General features: G+C 37.6%; 1 protein-coding gene across 1 annotated transcript in view; it reads left to right on the top strand.

The window, feature by feature from the left end:
- Window positions 1-12,733, top strand: part of LOC118849943 (ATP-dependent translocase ABCB1-like) — a 319,035-nt gene extending 306,302 nt beyond the window's left edge. Inside the window, exons 26-29 of the mRNA XM_036759053.1 lie at window positions 740-937; window positions 2,999-3,205; window positions 9,867-10,013; window positions 11,703-12,733. Of these exons, the coding sequence (XP_036614948.1) occupies window positions 740-937; window positions 2,999-3,205; window positions 9,867-10,013; window positions 11,703-11,909 (759 nt within the window). The 3' untranslated portion in view covers window positions 11,910-12,733. The remainder of the gene's footprint in view (window positions 1-739; window positions 938-2,998; window positions 3,206-9,866; window positions 10,014-11,702) is intronic.
- The last annotated feature ends 3,241 nt before the right edge of the window (window positions 12,734-15,974 follow it).

Genomic DNA, 15,974 nt, shown 5'->3' on the forward strand with positions numbered 1-15,974 from the left:
GACTTTCATTTGTGTTTTTGTCTCCCCAGTGCCCAGCCCAGATGCCTTCTAGACAGTAGGTCCTTAATGAATGTTGAATTGAATTATAATGAGAAATCAATGGAACATGCCTTCAATATTTGTTGCTGATATGAATATAACTTTCTAGAATACAAGTGTAAAATGTTTTAAAGAAATTAGCTAATTATTGTAGGTTTTTCATATATATTATATGTTTACACACTAGAATATAAAATATTTATGAAAATTATATTTTGGATTTTTTTTTTACTTATAAAAGAATGTTGTATAATGACATACAGCATTATAGAAATATGCAATATGTAACATATACAGGTATTTTTAGTATAATGATGTCGGAATTTACTGTTGGTTATATTAATTAGGGCATGTGGTTTGCCTTTATTTATGTGCTTGTTTATTTATTTTGGAGGCAATTGGGGTTAAGTGACTTGCCTAGGGTCACATAGCGGGTAAGTATCTGAGACCGGATTTGAACTCAGGTCCTCCTGACTTCAAGGCCAGTGCTGTATCTATTGCAACACCTACCTGCCCCTGATTTGCCTTAATTAAAAAACATGTAAAAGGGTTACCTCCACTTATTGAGTCTTAGCATGTCTGAAATGGAGCCAAAAATAAACAGTAAAAAAAATGCTTATCATAAGGTAGTGGAGAAGGAGTAACCTCGTAGCCTGTTTTTGCTCATCATGTGGTTAATTTAATGGTATTTTGATTTTAGGAAACATTTGAAGGGAATGTGTCATTTAGTGAAGTCAAGTTCAACTACCCTACCCGACCTAACATTCCTGTGCTTCAAGGGCTGACCCTGGAGGTGAAGAAGGGTCAGACCCTGGCTCTTGTGGGCAGCAGCGGTTGTGGGAAGAGTACCATGGTGCAACTCCTCGAGAGATTCTATGATCCCCTGGCTGGACTGGTGGTAAGTAGACTGTTCTCAGGACAATCGTGTCCTTTGAAACCATGAAATTGTGTGTCTTGATTCAAGGGTTCTCTCTTTTATCGAGCCAACTTCCAGTGCCATGTTTTATAGCAGAAGACCTCTGATTCCCCACAGTCTCTTACTGAGTGGTTTAAGACTCAGAAAATGGGAAACGATTTTAAGATCCAAGATTTAGAGCCAAGAGAGACCCTAGAGATCATTTAATCCAACCTCCTCATTTTACAGAGTCTTTTGGTGTTAGAAATGACTTAGCCAGGTCACCAAAGTAATTAACTGGTGGCAGAGTCAGGGCTATTTTTAGTTCCATGCTCTTTCTTCTCCACCATCAGTCTTGCCTTTCAAGATCTTTTGAAGCCAGCTCAGAGGACAATTTGAGGGACAGGCCATATGGGGTGTGTTGTATAGGACACTGGAGAACTACTAAATGGCATTGCAAGAAGCATAAAGTGTACAAAGGAATGTTTTAAGGAGATTGGTCTGGCAGCAAGTGTAGGAATGATTAGGAGGAGGAGAGACAGAAGACAGAGAAAGCAATTGTGAAACGATAAGGCGCTGTACTAGGATGGTAGCCTTTGATTCAAGTGATTCATTAAATACCTTCAGTGATGAGAAGCAGTATGGCAGAATGGGTGGAACTCTGCCCTTGAAGTCACAAAGACTTGGATTCAAGTTCTGCATTTGAAATAAACTAGATCAGAGGTACTTAAATTGTGTGTGTGTGTGTGTGTGTGTGTGTGTGTGTGTGTGTGTGTGTGTGTGATGGATTTTCTTTGGCAATCTGGTAAAGGTCATGGGCCCCTTCTCAGAAGAATGTCTTTAAATGCATAAAGTAAAACATGTCTTCTTACAAAGGAAACAATGATTATGAAATACAGTTGTTAAAAATTTTTTTAAATGTTCATGGACCCCAGGTTAAGAACTCCTGTGCTCCCTCATGTATTATCTCTTCTGTGTGAAGCCTTTTCTGATTCTCTGTCTATCTCCTGCCAACTATTTTTAGTATTCCTCCCTAAACCATCTCATATTTATTTTGTATTTATTCCCACATATACGTGTGTATATGTTGTCTTCCCCAGTTAAATGTAGGGGAGACACATTTATAGAGTATATTTGGAAGCAAGGTATTTTTCATTTTTGGCTTTTTATCCCCAGGGCTTTGCACATAGTAGGTGCTTAATAAATGCTTATTGATTTGGCTTGTAGGCTCATCATCATAATGCATAGTATTAACATGATATTTTACATGAGATAATTTGGCATGAAGATCAAATGAGCTACTCATGCCCACCATCCTTTCCCTAGCCAGAAAAAAAAAAACTGACACTGAGACATAAGAGAACCCAGGCACCATGATGTATCCAACCACAAAGTTGGGAGCCAATGCCAAAGCACAGTAAACACCATCACTCTTTTCACAAAGCTCTGTATATGTGAGATCCCTGTTCCATCAACTCCAGGAAACCAAGGAAAATGCTGTTATTCCAACACACAGTGGTAAACTGGCAATCACTCAATACTTCCATGTATAAAATAAAACCATTAGTCTTAGAAAATCCAAAAACAATCAGGCAGTTCTTTGTGTTTGACTTTCCAGGCTAACAATGTGTTGTGTTCCTTCCCTTCTCTCAGGCTGCAGTCTGCCCTGATCTTCTTATTGTTCCTCAAACATGATGCTCTGTCTTCTCTCCTTATGCCATCATAGTGTCCATCCTCCGTGTCTGGACACACTTGTCCTCCTCACATCCATCTCTTGGAATTTCTAGTTTTCTTCAGGATTCAGCTCAAGCAACTCCATCTCCATGAAGCCCTTGCTGTTGAATTTTTTTTCACCCTCCCACCCAAAATTACTTTGTTACCTGTATTGTATGTAGTCTGGCCAGTCTCATTTATATGCATATAATCTCCTCCAGTAGAATATAAGCTCCTTGAGGGCAGAAACGGTTTCATTTTTATCTCTGTAACATGAGCACCTAGCACAATGTCTGGCACTTAGTAAGGGCTTAATAAGTGTTTGTTGATGAATTGGACTTTTGCTTTCAGAAAGTTGATAACCAAGACATCAAGAAGCTTAATGTCCAGTGGCTCCGGGCTCAGCTTGGCATTGTGTCCCAGGAGCCCATCCTGTTCGACTGCAGCATTGGAGAGAACATCGCCTATGGAAACAACAGCCGGGTGGTGTCACAGGAAGAGATTGTGAATGCAGCCAAAGCCGCCAACATCCATCCTTTCATTGAAACATTACCCAAAGTAAGTCATTTTCTTGCCCTTTAAAAACACAAACAGATGCTGGTCTCCTACTCCCTCTGCTCTGCCATCTCTCATTGGCAATAGGAAATTCATGTTCAGAGGACAGAGCATCTTTTCCTTCATTTAGTAAACACGATTTTATCAACTGAATGGGGAGATCACATTTATATCATCATAGTTATGTGTGTTTTGTTTTCCTGATTCTGTTTACTTCACTTCATCTTGGCTCACATAAGCCTTCCCATGCTCTCCATTTATCATAGTCATTGTCTCGTATGGTAAAATAGTGTTCCATTGCATTCACATACCAGAAATTGTTTTGCCATTCCTCAGTCTATGGGCATCTACTTTGAACACAATTCTTTGTTACTTCAAAAAATTGTGCAATAAATATTTTGATATAAAAATAAAATAAAAGGGGAGATCATCCATATATGAACATGGTACAATGGTACAATGGAATGAGCAATGGATTTAGAGCCAGAGGGAGTGGATTCAATTCCTGGTTCTACTAATTCAGTGACTTTGGGTAACAACTAGGTGGTGCAGTGGATAAAGTGCAGGCCCTGGAAGCTCACAATTCCATGAGACTTTAGGAAGCAATGAAACAAAGTCCAAACAATGAAAAAATAGGAAAAAATGTGAAATGTCTCATTGGAAAAACAACTGACCTGGTAAAGGGATCGAGGAGAGATCATTTAAGAATTATTGGACTACTTGAAAGCCATGGTAAAAAAAGAGCCTAGACATCATATTTCAAGGAATTATCAAGGAAAACTGCCCCAATGTCTTAGATCCAGAGGGTAAAACAGACATTGAAAGAATCCACTGATCACCTCCTGAAAGAGATTCCAAAATGAAAACTCCCAGGAATATCATAGCCAAATTCTAGAGCTCCCAGGTCAAGGAGGTAATATCACAGCTTGGCAGAAAGAAACAATTCTGATAGCATTGAGCCATAGGATCACACAAGATTGAGGATCGGAGGGCTTGGAATATGATATTCTGGAAGGTAGAGGAACTAGGATTACAGCCAAGAATACCCTACCCAGCAAAACTGTATATAATTCTCATAGATATTTAATGAAATAGAGGACTTTCAGGCATTCCTGATGAAAAAAATCAGAATGGAATGGAAAGACATTCCAACATAAGGCTCAAAAGAAGCATAAAAAGGTAAACATGAAGGAGAAATCATGAGAGACTCAATAAGGTTAAACTGTTTACATTCCTATATGGGAAATGATACATAAGAACTTTATCATTATTAGGGCAGTTAAAAGGAGTTTGCATAGATAGAGGGCAAGGGTGTGAGTCAAACTGTGTATACCCTTTAACCCAGCAATACCCCTACTAGATCTGTATCCCAGAGATCAAAGAAAAGGAAAAAGGATTTATATGTACAAAAATGCTTATAGAAACTTTTTTTGGCTACAAAGAATTAGAAATTGAGGGGATGCTCTTCAACTGGGGGATGGCTGAACAAGTTGTAGTATATAATTGTACTATTGTGTTATAAGAATTAATGAGAGGGGTGATTTCAGAGAAACATGGCAAGACCTATATGAAAGAAGTGAGAAGAACCAGGAGATCATTGTGCCCAGCTACATTGTAATGATAATCAGCTATGAAAAACTTGGCTACTCTGATCAATACAATGATCTAAGACAATTCCAGAGGACTCATGATGAAAAAATGCTATCCTCCTCCAGAGAGAGACCTGATGAACTCTGAGTACACACTGAAGTATAATTTTCTCACTTCCTTTATTTGTTTTTGCTTGTTATGTGATATGGAAAGGTGTTTTGCATGCTTTCACTGTATAATTGATATCACTCTGCTTGCCTTCTCACTAGGTGGGGGATGGTGGGAGGGAAAGAGAGAATTTGGAATTCAAAATTTAAAAAGACAAGAATGATAAAAAATAAATTAATGATGAATTTTTTAAAAAGGAAAAAAATCACCCAGAAAGAAACCCCACTTCCCCTCATTCCCAGCCTTAACTGCCATTTGGGTTTACTCTGGGGCCTGCTAGGGAAGAGAGCAAGTCAAAAAGCATTTATTAAGCACCTGCTATGTGCCAGGCAACTGTGCTAAGTGCTTTGATACAAAGAAAGGTAAAAAAAAAAAAGTAGTCCAGGCACTCAAGGAAGTCATAGTCTAATTAGAGGGAGACGATATACAGGGTGTCCCTAAAGTCTGGACACAAAGGCAAAAATGCACATTTTGAAATATTTGGAATATTAGCAGACATTAGCCCCCTTGACTTCTTTTTCTGGGGTATGCTAAAGGAGAAGGTGTACTCAATGAAAATCACAGATGCAGCACACTTGATTGAATGCATAAAGAGTGAATGTGCTAAAATTGACGACAATGTAGAGTTATTGCATCAAGTTCACGTGAATCTTGCAAAGTGCATCAACCTCTGAATCACAAATGATAGAAATCATATTGAAGATGTCATTTGTTAATATTCAATTAAATAAAATGATGTTGAAAATTTCATTCATTTCATTTCTTAAATATACATTTTTGCCTATGTGTCCAGACTTTAGGAACACCTTGCACAAACAATTATGCACATTGTGCATGATAAATTGGAGAGAATCTCAGAGGCATTAAGCAAACACCTCATGCTGTGTTAGACCCCTGGAACTTCCTGGGGCTATTGTCCTTCCCATTCCTTTTTTCATTCCCTCCTTTCAGTGCTAGTAAGGACAACAGCCAGGCATAAATCCCATGCCTCCACCAGCTCCTTTCTCAGTGACTTCTGATCATTGCATCCCCTAACCCTGAAGAAGATTGTCCATTTCATAGGGTTTGAGGGTCATATTTTTTAAGATAGCATTATGGATCTAGGGCTGGAAGAGGCATCACAGGCCGTTAAGCCCAAATCTATCAGTTTGAACCTAAGAAAACTGAAGCCTAGGGATACCAGGTGATTTGCCCAATGTTAGAGGTAGAATTAGAACCCAAGGCCAATGGTCTCTCCACTGTATTTTGCTGCCTCCATAACCAATACTCAATTAAACTCTGTGTGTCAAGGATAAGGTCAGACATTTGGTGAAAGGTTCAGCGTGACAGACCTACAGAAAACAGTGATTCCAGTGTTCATATGAGACTTTTCTCAGCATCAGCCTATTGCCATTTTGGTGGTCCTGTGCCATATTTCTCCCTGCCTATTCCCAGGCCAAAATACTCTGAGTAGAGTAACTGGTCATTTGGACCAGTATGTTATAGATTCTTTTGGTAGTGTGAGGACAGGCAGGACCTTCCTTAGAATGTTTTTAAATGAATGAAATTTCAAAGGAAAATTGGTGTACAGTTATCAAAATATTTCCTGAATAAGTTCACAGGCCACAGCATAGACAGTTGTAGGGTTGGCATAGCGCAGCATGGGCTCTGGAGTCTGATGACCTTGGTTAAAATTCAGGCTCTGACACTACCCTTGTGACCTTGGGCAAGAGGTCACACTTAAGCTCCTTAGGGCCCTATTAAAATGAGGGAGTCAGACCACATGGCCTCAGATCCTTTGTGATTCATCTCAGCCTCAGGTTCTTTAACTGAAAAGAAAAGGTTGGATTTGATGGTCTCTGAAGTTTCTTCTCCTCTAGAAGTATGAACTTTGAAAAATTTGAAGAGAGGAGACTCTATACTTTTTAAACATTGAGTTGCCAAATGATATTTCTTAGTCAATTAAGACCACTTAAACATATGTAGCAGCCAGAGATTTTTTTGTTGGAAGGTGAGGAGAAAATGCTCTAGACCTCAGATTTCATCTACGTAGGAGCTCTAAGGTAGAAGCTTCTTGCATCAATGAAGATCAGCAAGTAAGCATCTCTGAGAGTTGCCTGAGGCCCTCTGCCTTCTATCTGCCATTCTGTACTTCTTCTCATAGCTGAACACAGCTAGGAATAATCAAAGATAGACCATAATTAAAGAACGAAAAAATTCTTCTTTTAGGATGCTTTTTAGTTTAACGATGCCAAGAGCACCACCCTGTGGCGATATTTAAAACAACAACTATTTGTACTATGTACACAGTTACTAGGTAATATTACATAGTACATATATATTGTACTATGTGTATTTTGCTCAGCAAGTCAAATTATTTCCCTCTACAAATATTAAATCCAGACATGATAACACACACACACACACACACACACACAATATCCCAGTGGTACATACCTATAAGTGTCTATACTCTCATCGAAGTGGGTTTTTTCTGACCATGCTGCATATCAAAACTCATTACATTTACCCTGTATGCTGATCACCTTTCTCCAGCTCTTGTGACATGGCATCCATTACAATGAAGCACTTGAACTATCCATTAGTTTTTCTCCCTCTCCCCTACAGAATGATGACAACAACAACAGTTAGCAATGATATCACACTTTAAGGTTTGCACAGTGCTTTACAAATATTATATAATTTTCAGCCTTAAGGGGTAGGTACCATTATTATACTTATCTCACACATGAGGACACTGAGGCAGACAAGGTTTGAGCCATGTGCTCAAAGTCACACAACTACTAAGTGTTTGTGTTTGAACTCGGTTTTTCTTGACCCCCGAGTCCATTGCTCCTTCCACTGTACCACCTATGTTAGGGGAGTATTCAGTACTTCAGGATGATGATAAAAATTGACTTTGCTTATTACCATTTTAAATTGGCACTCTGTTTAAATTGAGAAAAATATATTATTGTACTTGACACATTGTTAGTTTCAAGGAGAAAAGCTAAAACTCACCATTGGAATGGCTACAAATTCTGGTTATGTCTATATGGCTGTATCCTCAACCTTTGCTTTTGAATATGTGTTGGAATTCTAATCTTGGACTTTGCCACTTTTTAGTGATCATGATTATACACCTTTGGTTCAGATTCTGGATTAGCTTTTGTCTTCCATTCATCTATTTTTTCAAAAACAACTTATTTTGATAATGACCTACTTTATAGTGTAATTTGAAATAAACCTGGTGATGCATGTTTCCTTTTCTCATTTCTCCCCCATAATTCCCCTCTTGTTTACTTATTCTTTCTTTTTTAAAATTTTATTCATTTTATTTTGTGTAATGAAACAAGCATTTTCATAACATAGAATAGAAAAAGATAGTTGCACATGAAACTGTAAATCTATTCTGTACAATTTGCTATTCCTTTTAAATTTATGAGTAATGATGAAAATTTCTTTTTTCCCTTTATTTCCTTCCCTCCCCCACCACCCAGGGATGACTAACATTAGACAAAATATGTGTATATGTGTGTGTATATATGCATATATGTGTGTATACATATATGTGCAAAATCATTCTAAACATACTTCTATTTATCAGTCCTTTCTCTGGATACAGATAGCATCTTCCTTCATAGGTTCTTTGTAGTTAATTTGGGCATTTATAATAGTCAAATGACTTCGTCGCTCAAAATTGTACTTAAAACAATATTACTGTTCCTCTACACAGTGTTCTTTTGGTTCTGCTCATTCCTCTTTTCATCGTTTCATGCAAACCTAGAATAGAAATTTGTTAGGGTTTACTTAATCTATGAAATTCTTCTATGGCATATTATTAACATTGCATCAAGTTAATTTGGGTCGTACTGACATTTTACTTGATCCAGCCACAAATGGGATATTTCTTTAATTATGTAATTCATTATTTCTGCCAAAATTGTTTTTATAGTTATCTTCCTATAGTTCTTATGCATGCCTTGATATGCTTAAGTACTCAATATATTTTATTAATAATTATAAATCGAATTTATCTTTCTGTCCATCCCTTCTGATTTCTTTTGGTGATGTATAATATGAGGGGGAATTATATTTTACGTCCTGATATCTTTCAAAAGCCTTGATTAACTTCCTTGTTGAATCTCTTGAGATTTTCTAATTTTACCTTTCTATCCTCACCAAATAGAGAGAGCTTCTTTGATAATGCTTACTCCTTTCATTTCTTTTTTTCTTGCCTTATAGCTATAGTTAACATTCTTAGAACTATGTAGGTTAATAATGGTGTCAGTGAACAGCTTTCCCTGTCTTTTTGATACAAATGTTTCCAACTCTCCATTGCGTATGATACTAGCTATCTTTATTTCAGATAGAGGGATAGATATTCATTATTCTAGTCCTTGTAGGTGCAGGCTTCCTTTTGTTTTTAACTAGATCTGTAATTTTGTTTGGTGCCTGGCACAGAGGAGGTGCTTAATAAGTATTTATTGACTGACTGGTATAGGGAACTCCTAGTGAGGAAGTTCACTCTTCCCATATCGATCAACAGCTCCCTGCAGTTCACTCTTAAAGCGTTGCTTCTAAGACACTGGGACTCATTACGATCAGTCCCTTTCTCAATTTTGGTTTTGGTAATTTGATTTTTTGTTCTCCATTTTTTTGATTAAATTTGTAAATCATCCATTTTATTGATCTTTTCAAAAAGTTCTGTATATATTGGTCCAGTTATACTTTTGTTCTGTCTTGTTGATTTCTATTATTTTAACAGTTTCCTTTTTACTGGCTTTTGTCATAATGATTTGTTGTTTTTAATCTAGCTTCAAGAAGCAAAGTCTCTTTTACTGCAAATTCATTGTCAAGACAATAATTTTCATTTTTACTAGCTTCTACACTTTTTCACATTAACCAAATTTATCTTTAAACACAGAAATATGAAACCAGGGTGGGAGACAAAGGAACTCAGCTCTCAGGGGGTCAGAAACAGCGCATCGCTATTGCTCGAGCACTCATCAGAAACCCTCAGATCCTGCTGTTGGATGAAGCCACATCAGCGCTGGATACAGAAAGTGAAAAGGTATGGGCTTATTCACATTCTGAAAGAGCCCGTGTTCTTTTACTATGAATACTTAGTATATTCACAGTCATAGAGATTGGAAAGGTAGCATGAAGGAAACAGAAGGGAACACTCATTTATTAAACACCTACTGAATGCCAGGAATCATGCTAGGCACTTTGCTCATTTCATCCTAACAATAATGTTGGGCATTAGGTGCTGTCTTAACCCTATTTTACAGTTGAAGAAACTAAGGTAGACAAGAGGCTAAGTGACTTCCCGTGATCACCCAGTAAAGTATCTGGATTTGAAATGAGGTTTTCCTCACTCCAGGCCCACTTCACCTCTTAGCTGCTTATAAAAGTTCAGTCTTGGGAATCAGAAAGACTTCCTGCCTACAGCACATCCTGTAGCTATAGTAACCCCAGGCCAGTTATTTAAAGACCCAGTGCCCACCCAGCTCTCTAAGACTCCACAGCTGGGTTCCCATTAATGAGAATTATTAATCTCCCTGAAGTGGTCACATTATTCAAATTTGAATGGCATATTTCCATTGGGCGAGAGCCTATGACCCTATTCTATATAATTATGACTTTAAATAGTGTGAATTTGAATACATGTAACCACTTTAGGGACATTCATTATCCCAACAAGTGGGGACCTAGGCATGAATTACAGATGTGTCACTGCTCTTCGTTGATGAAGAAACTGCTTACACCTCTACCAGGAGTTCCCTCCACTGATGGTATCAAAGGAATCTTCTTACCATTTAAAATGTTCAGTCAGTAGAACCAGGGAAATCAGAGGTTGAGAACCATAGTACCGGTAACTGACTGCTTTGCTCCTTATACAGCACACCTAACTCCAGTGCTTTAAGAATTCTACAAATTCTTCATTTCCTATTCTCAGTTGTCATATTCAACATAGGACCTAAAACTGAATACAGAGAGGATGAGACAGTCACAAAATTTTGGTCTATTTAGGACTAGGGAAAGAGCAATCACTTTTGTTTTTGTGGTTATTGTTGTTTTGTTATATTTTGTGTGGGAGGGAAACCAAGTACACACAAATCTCTTGAGCTGTGTCCATAACTTGGAAATAGCAAAGGATTATTCCAGGCTTTCAGAGAAAACTTGCTTCAAAAACCACCTGGCAGAATTGGAGCATCCAAACTGTCCTACGTACTTTGCTACTAAGGCAGGCCAAAAGGTTTCCAAGAACTTTGGTTTATACGTATGCAAACACAAGACGGTAGCAAATGCAGAAAACAGATATTCTAATAAATGTTTTTAATGGTGGGATGAATTCAGTAAGAGTGAGAAACAAGTATTAATATGTATGCTATGATTGCACATGTGTAACTATCAAATTGCTTATCATCTGAGGGGGGGAAAAGGGAGAGAGGGAGAGAGAGAATTTGGAACTCAAAATTTTAAAAAAATGTTAAATTCTTTTCACATGCAATTGGGAAAAATAAAATATTATTTAAAAACAAAAACAAAAAAAAATGTATGTTACTTGTAAAATGATCCCTTTGCCTACCCAGTTCTTAGCTTTGTAAAATCTGTGTTACATCTCACTGACACAAAACCACAAGCTAAATACATTTTGTTAGGGAAATGAAGTGGAAAGAATATTGAAGGAGAAGGAATTTAAAAGTTAGAATTGATTTTTCTCTTACAAAGAACCATGTGTGTAATTACTGACTAGGTTGTCCAAGAAGCCCTGGACAAGGCCAGAGAAGGTCGTACCTGTATTGTGATTGCTCACCGCCTCTCCACCATCCAGAATGCTGACCTTATTGTGGTATTCCAGAATGGCAAGATCAAAGAACAAGGAACACACCAACAGCTGCTGGCTCTGAAAGGCATCTACTTTTCACTGGTCAACGTTCAGAGTGGGGCAAAGCGAATGTGAACTCCTTTCACTCTGTGTGTTTCATAAATTAAATATTTTCTGTATTTGGTTTTTAAAAATGGAATCATTGCCATAAACTTCTTCCATAAGTGCCAGAAAGCAAGTCCTGTAGGCTGTCTCATCTCCTCCTGCAACTGGATCTCTGGCCATAGAAGTCAGTGCCTCCAGAACAGAAGAAACAATACTTAAGGAAGATATATCAATGTCCTATGCATTATGCAATGTATGGGAGTGTTGAGGCTAGCTAGTTTTTTTTAACAACTGTCTAAGCAATTTGATTTTTTATTTCTAGTCTTGCTCAGAAAGAAGCTGACTTTTTCTTGCTTAAAAAAAAATAAGATGCTGTGACCAAAGGGTGGTAACTCCTGAAGTAACTGTTATAAAATATAAGAGCCTATAATAAAAACTGAACATTTCTTGGACTAGTATAATATTGTTCAAACCTAAACTGAGTATACCACTTCCCAATCAAAACACTTTAGATTGTGAGATAGTTGGTTCAAAATGAAAGAACCCTACTCTGCCTTTTTCTCATGCTGGATCCTACAAAGCTGTACAACCTTGTTCACTCTTGTACTTAACCCTGTTGTTTGTTACTTTTCAACTTCTATTATTACGGCCAACTAAGTGACAATAGGAAACAATGCAAGATTCATTCATTTGTTTGGGGCCAGGAGAGAAATGCTGAATCATGGGATCGAATCTTCCTTTGGTGTATTGTTAATATTTTGCACTGCTGCTGCAAAGTGTTGTTAAAAAATTCTAATATTTTTGTACTTTGAAAAATGTAAAAATATAAAACTGCATTATTGTTTTCATTTCAATACTGACTTACCTTCCATTGAATCAGTTCCCTACAATGTCAACCCAAATCCACAATGTAGGAGAGTTCAGATTCTGTGAGTTCAGATGTGCTAGATTACAAGGTCCCCTCTCTCAAATTATGGTATTGTTAACCAGAAATCACAGGGGAACAATATGCAAAAAACAATGGCTAGTCTAGGACCCTCTCTTAATTAGTGTTCCCTCAAGCATAATGTGATTCCTAAGTTTTATTGAGAACAGCCCTAACCCAAATGAAAACCCCTCTTCTGTGATACTGGCAAGCCTCAAGATTATTCATTATGCTATCCACCAAGGAGTGCTAGTAATATTTTGAAATGTGACCTCTTAATGCCCCAAAACTTCTTTATATGAAAATAATTTTAAAGGGAAAAATACAGCATTAAGATAATGGTCTACTGAAATTCTTTCACACAAACATGGGTGTTTGCATGACAACAGAGAGGATCCCAGGTGAAATATTTTAAGAGATGTTTAAAACCAAGACTATAGTGACATAGATTAGTTTTGTGAAAGCATGGCAAAACCCAGCAACAGTAGTTGGGAGGGAGGCATCATGTTTTCCTCACATCCTAGCCCTCCCCCTTGTGGGTGAGATTACAGGTTTGGACCAGATGGTCTTTTGTATGTAAGAGGGTTGATACCCCAAGGGTCAGAGGGAAAGGCTGGAGATAGCTATTTTTAACATCTATATCTCCTGGGCAATCCTCTTAAATAATGAGTCATCAGCACTGTCTCACTTAAATGATATGTTAAAATTCCAGAAATGACTTAACAACTTAGTATATACTGAGTACCTCTTACATTTGTAGCTAGTTTCTCAGCATTGTGGTAGGTTCTATGATAGATATGAAGAAAGCATGAGAGCCTATCCTTGCCCAAGATACAATCTAGTCGAAGAGACAATTAATATGCATAAAACAGCCCTGAACATTGAAGAAATTCTCAAATGCTATTAAGTCCTAAATATGTAGCATATGAGGTATTGTAGAAAAGCGCTTGATGCAGTCTGAAGACCTGAGTTCAAATCACAGCACATACTATTTACTAGCCACGTGACCTTTGAGTCTCAGGTTCCTCATTTGTAAAATGAAATATTTGGGAAAAACATTTTCTCCATTACTTGCAGCTGTGTAAGTAAATATAAATATTTAAAATACAAATAATTGCTATCATTGCTCAAAGGAACTATAGAGGAAGGGACCAATATAAAACGGTGACAGGACTGAGTGACCAGATATGAATGAGAAAAGAAGAAAATAAGTTAAAGATAATTTTAAAGTTTTGAGAATGGTGTGTTTGACAGTGAAGCTGGGAAGGAATCTGGCTTTGGAAGAATGATAAGCTTAGCTTGATATGGAAAGCAAGACATGCAAGTGGAAACTGAATTGAACATTTGCAGATAAGATACCCACTACATAAGGAAATCATTGCTACAAAGTATAATTGGGAAGTCCATTTATTTCTCATTCTAGGTCTTCCTCTTGCCTACTCCCTGCAAAATCAAAATTTCGTATTTCTGACCAGTTTCTAATCCAAATCTACCAGTCTCCATTTCTAAATAATCCTAGACCTTGAAGAAAAGAGGCTCCTTTTTTGGTTGTCTGGGCCCAATAACCATTCATTAAAAAACGTGTCTTACCCATTTCTGACAATCAGGCTAGGGATGTTTCTCTGATTCCTATTCAAGAAGTCTTGTAATCTTAAGTGGATTTCTTGACATATCTCTTCATCTTCTCTTATTGTTTACACTTCTCCCTTCCCCAGATGCCTAGATGCCAAGCTTGGACTCCATTTTGCCTCTTCCAGGCAATCCGAGGCTTTCACAAATTAATAGCTATACAACCCTGTCATTTATATAGGATCTATATAACACAGCTTATTTCCAGTTTACATATATGTGGATTGTGGCAGTGCATTCATAATCTAAACCTCAACTAGTCTTCCCTTGGTGACTGGGCATGGAGCACTGTTTAAAAGACCACACAGAACACACACAGGGAAAGAAGGAGATGTCTACTAGTAGCTTTTTCTTTGACATTATAAAATGTGTTCAGCCTTTTAAAAACAATCTGGGTAGAATATCATTGAATTTTACCTAAAAGAAATGCTTTCCTTTAATTAATAATTAAAATCAGATATCCAAATTTATTTTGAGATAGAAAAAGTCATTTCTTCCATTTATAGCCCTTTGCCCCAGTTTTGCTGCCAAGTACTCCAAGTTCAGGTTTCCCACTTTGAACCTTAACACTGAGCACTGAGGTGAACAGACTCTGCCCTTTGAGCATAGAAACATCAGCATTGCAGAGCAGGAGAACAGAAATTCAGGCAGATGAGTTTTGCTTTTTATTTTCTGCTGATGTAAAGGACTCTTATCCTAAGGCATATTTGCAGAGGTATCACTGGACACAGAACAAAGTATGTTTGTGATCTGATTAAAAAATGACTGACATGCAAATATTTAGAGAATGTCAAGTCCAAAAGAGACAGATTGGGGCAGCTAGGTGGCGCAGTGAGTAGAGCACCGGCCATGGAGTCAGGAGGACATGAGTTCAAATCCGGCCTCAGACACTTGACACATGTACTTAGCTGTGTGACCTTGGGCAAGTCACTCAACCCCAATTGCCCTGCCCCCCCAAAACAAACAAACAAAACCAAAAGAGACAGATTAATTAATCATATTTTTCTATGGCACATTTCATTTGCAAAGTTTTTATTATTCTTATAGCAATGATTCCTTTGAATGTAATGTGTCATTCAATTCAGGAAGCATTTAATCAATTATTTAATTAAATCTGTTTGCAAGGTGAGGTGCCTAAAGAGCCAGAAAGCAGGGAGACTTGGATTCAAATCCTGCCTCTGATACCTGCTAACTATAACCTGAGACTAGTTACTTAATCCCTTAGTACACCAGACCTTTCATTAAAACTATAAATTGCAAACTTGTTTTCATTCTTTACTGGTAGAGAGGTTCCTCTCGTTCCTTACCCCATTGAAACCACAAATACAGAGGTGGGGTGGTGGAATTGTACAATATTCTATTCTAGGGGCTTCAAAGGCAAAACAGGTAGAAAATGTGGTAGAGGAGGAAAGGGGTTGACCTGAAGTCAATTTAAATTTGGGTCCCAGTTCTGCCACTGTGTGACCTTGGGCAAGTCATTCGACATCTCTGAGCTTGTTTTCTCATCTGCTAAAGGAGGAGTTTGGAATGGCTGACCTCTG

This window comes from Trichosurus vulpecula, chromosome 5, assembly GCF_011100635.1.
Source record: "Trichosurus vulpecula isolate mTriVul1 chromosome 5, mTriVul1.pri, whole genome shotgun sequence".
Taxonomy (NCBI): domain Eukaryota; kingdom Metazoa; phylum Chordata; class Mammalia; order Diprotodontia; family Phalangeridae; genus Trichosurus; species Trichosurus vulpecula.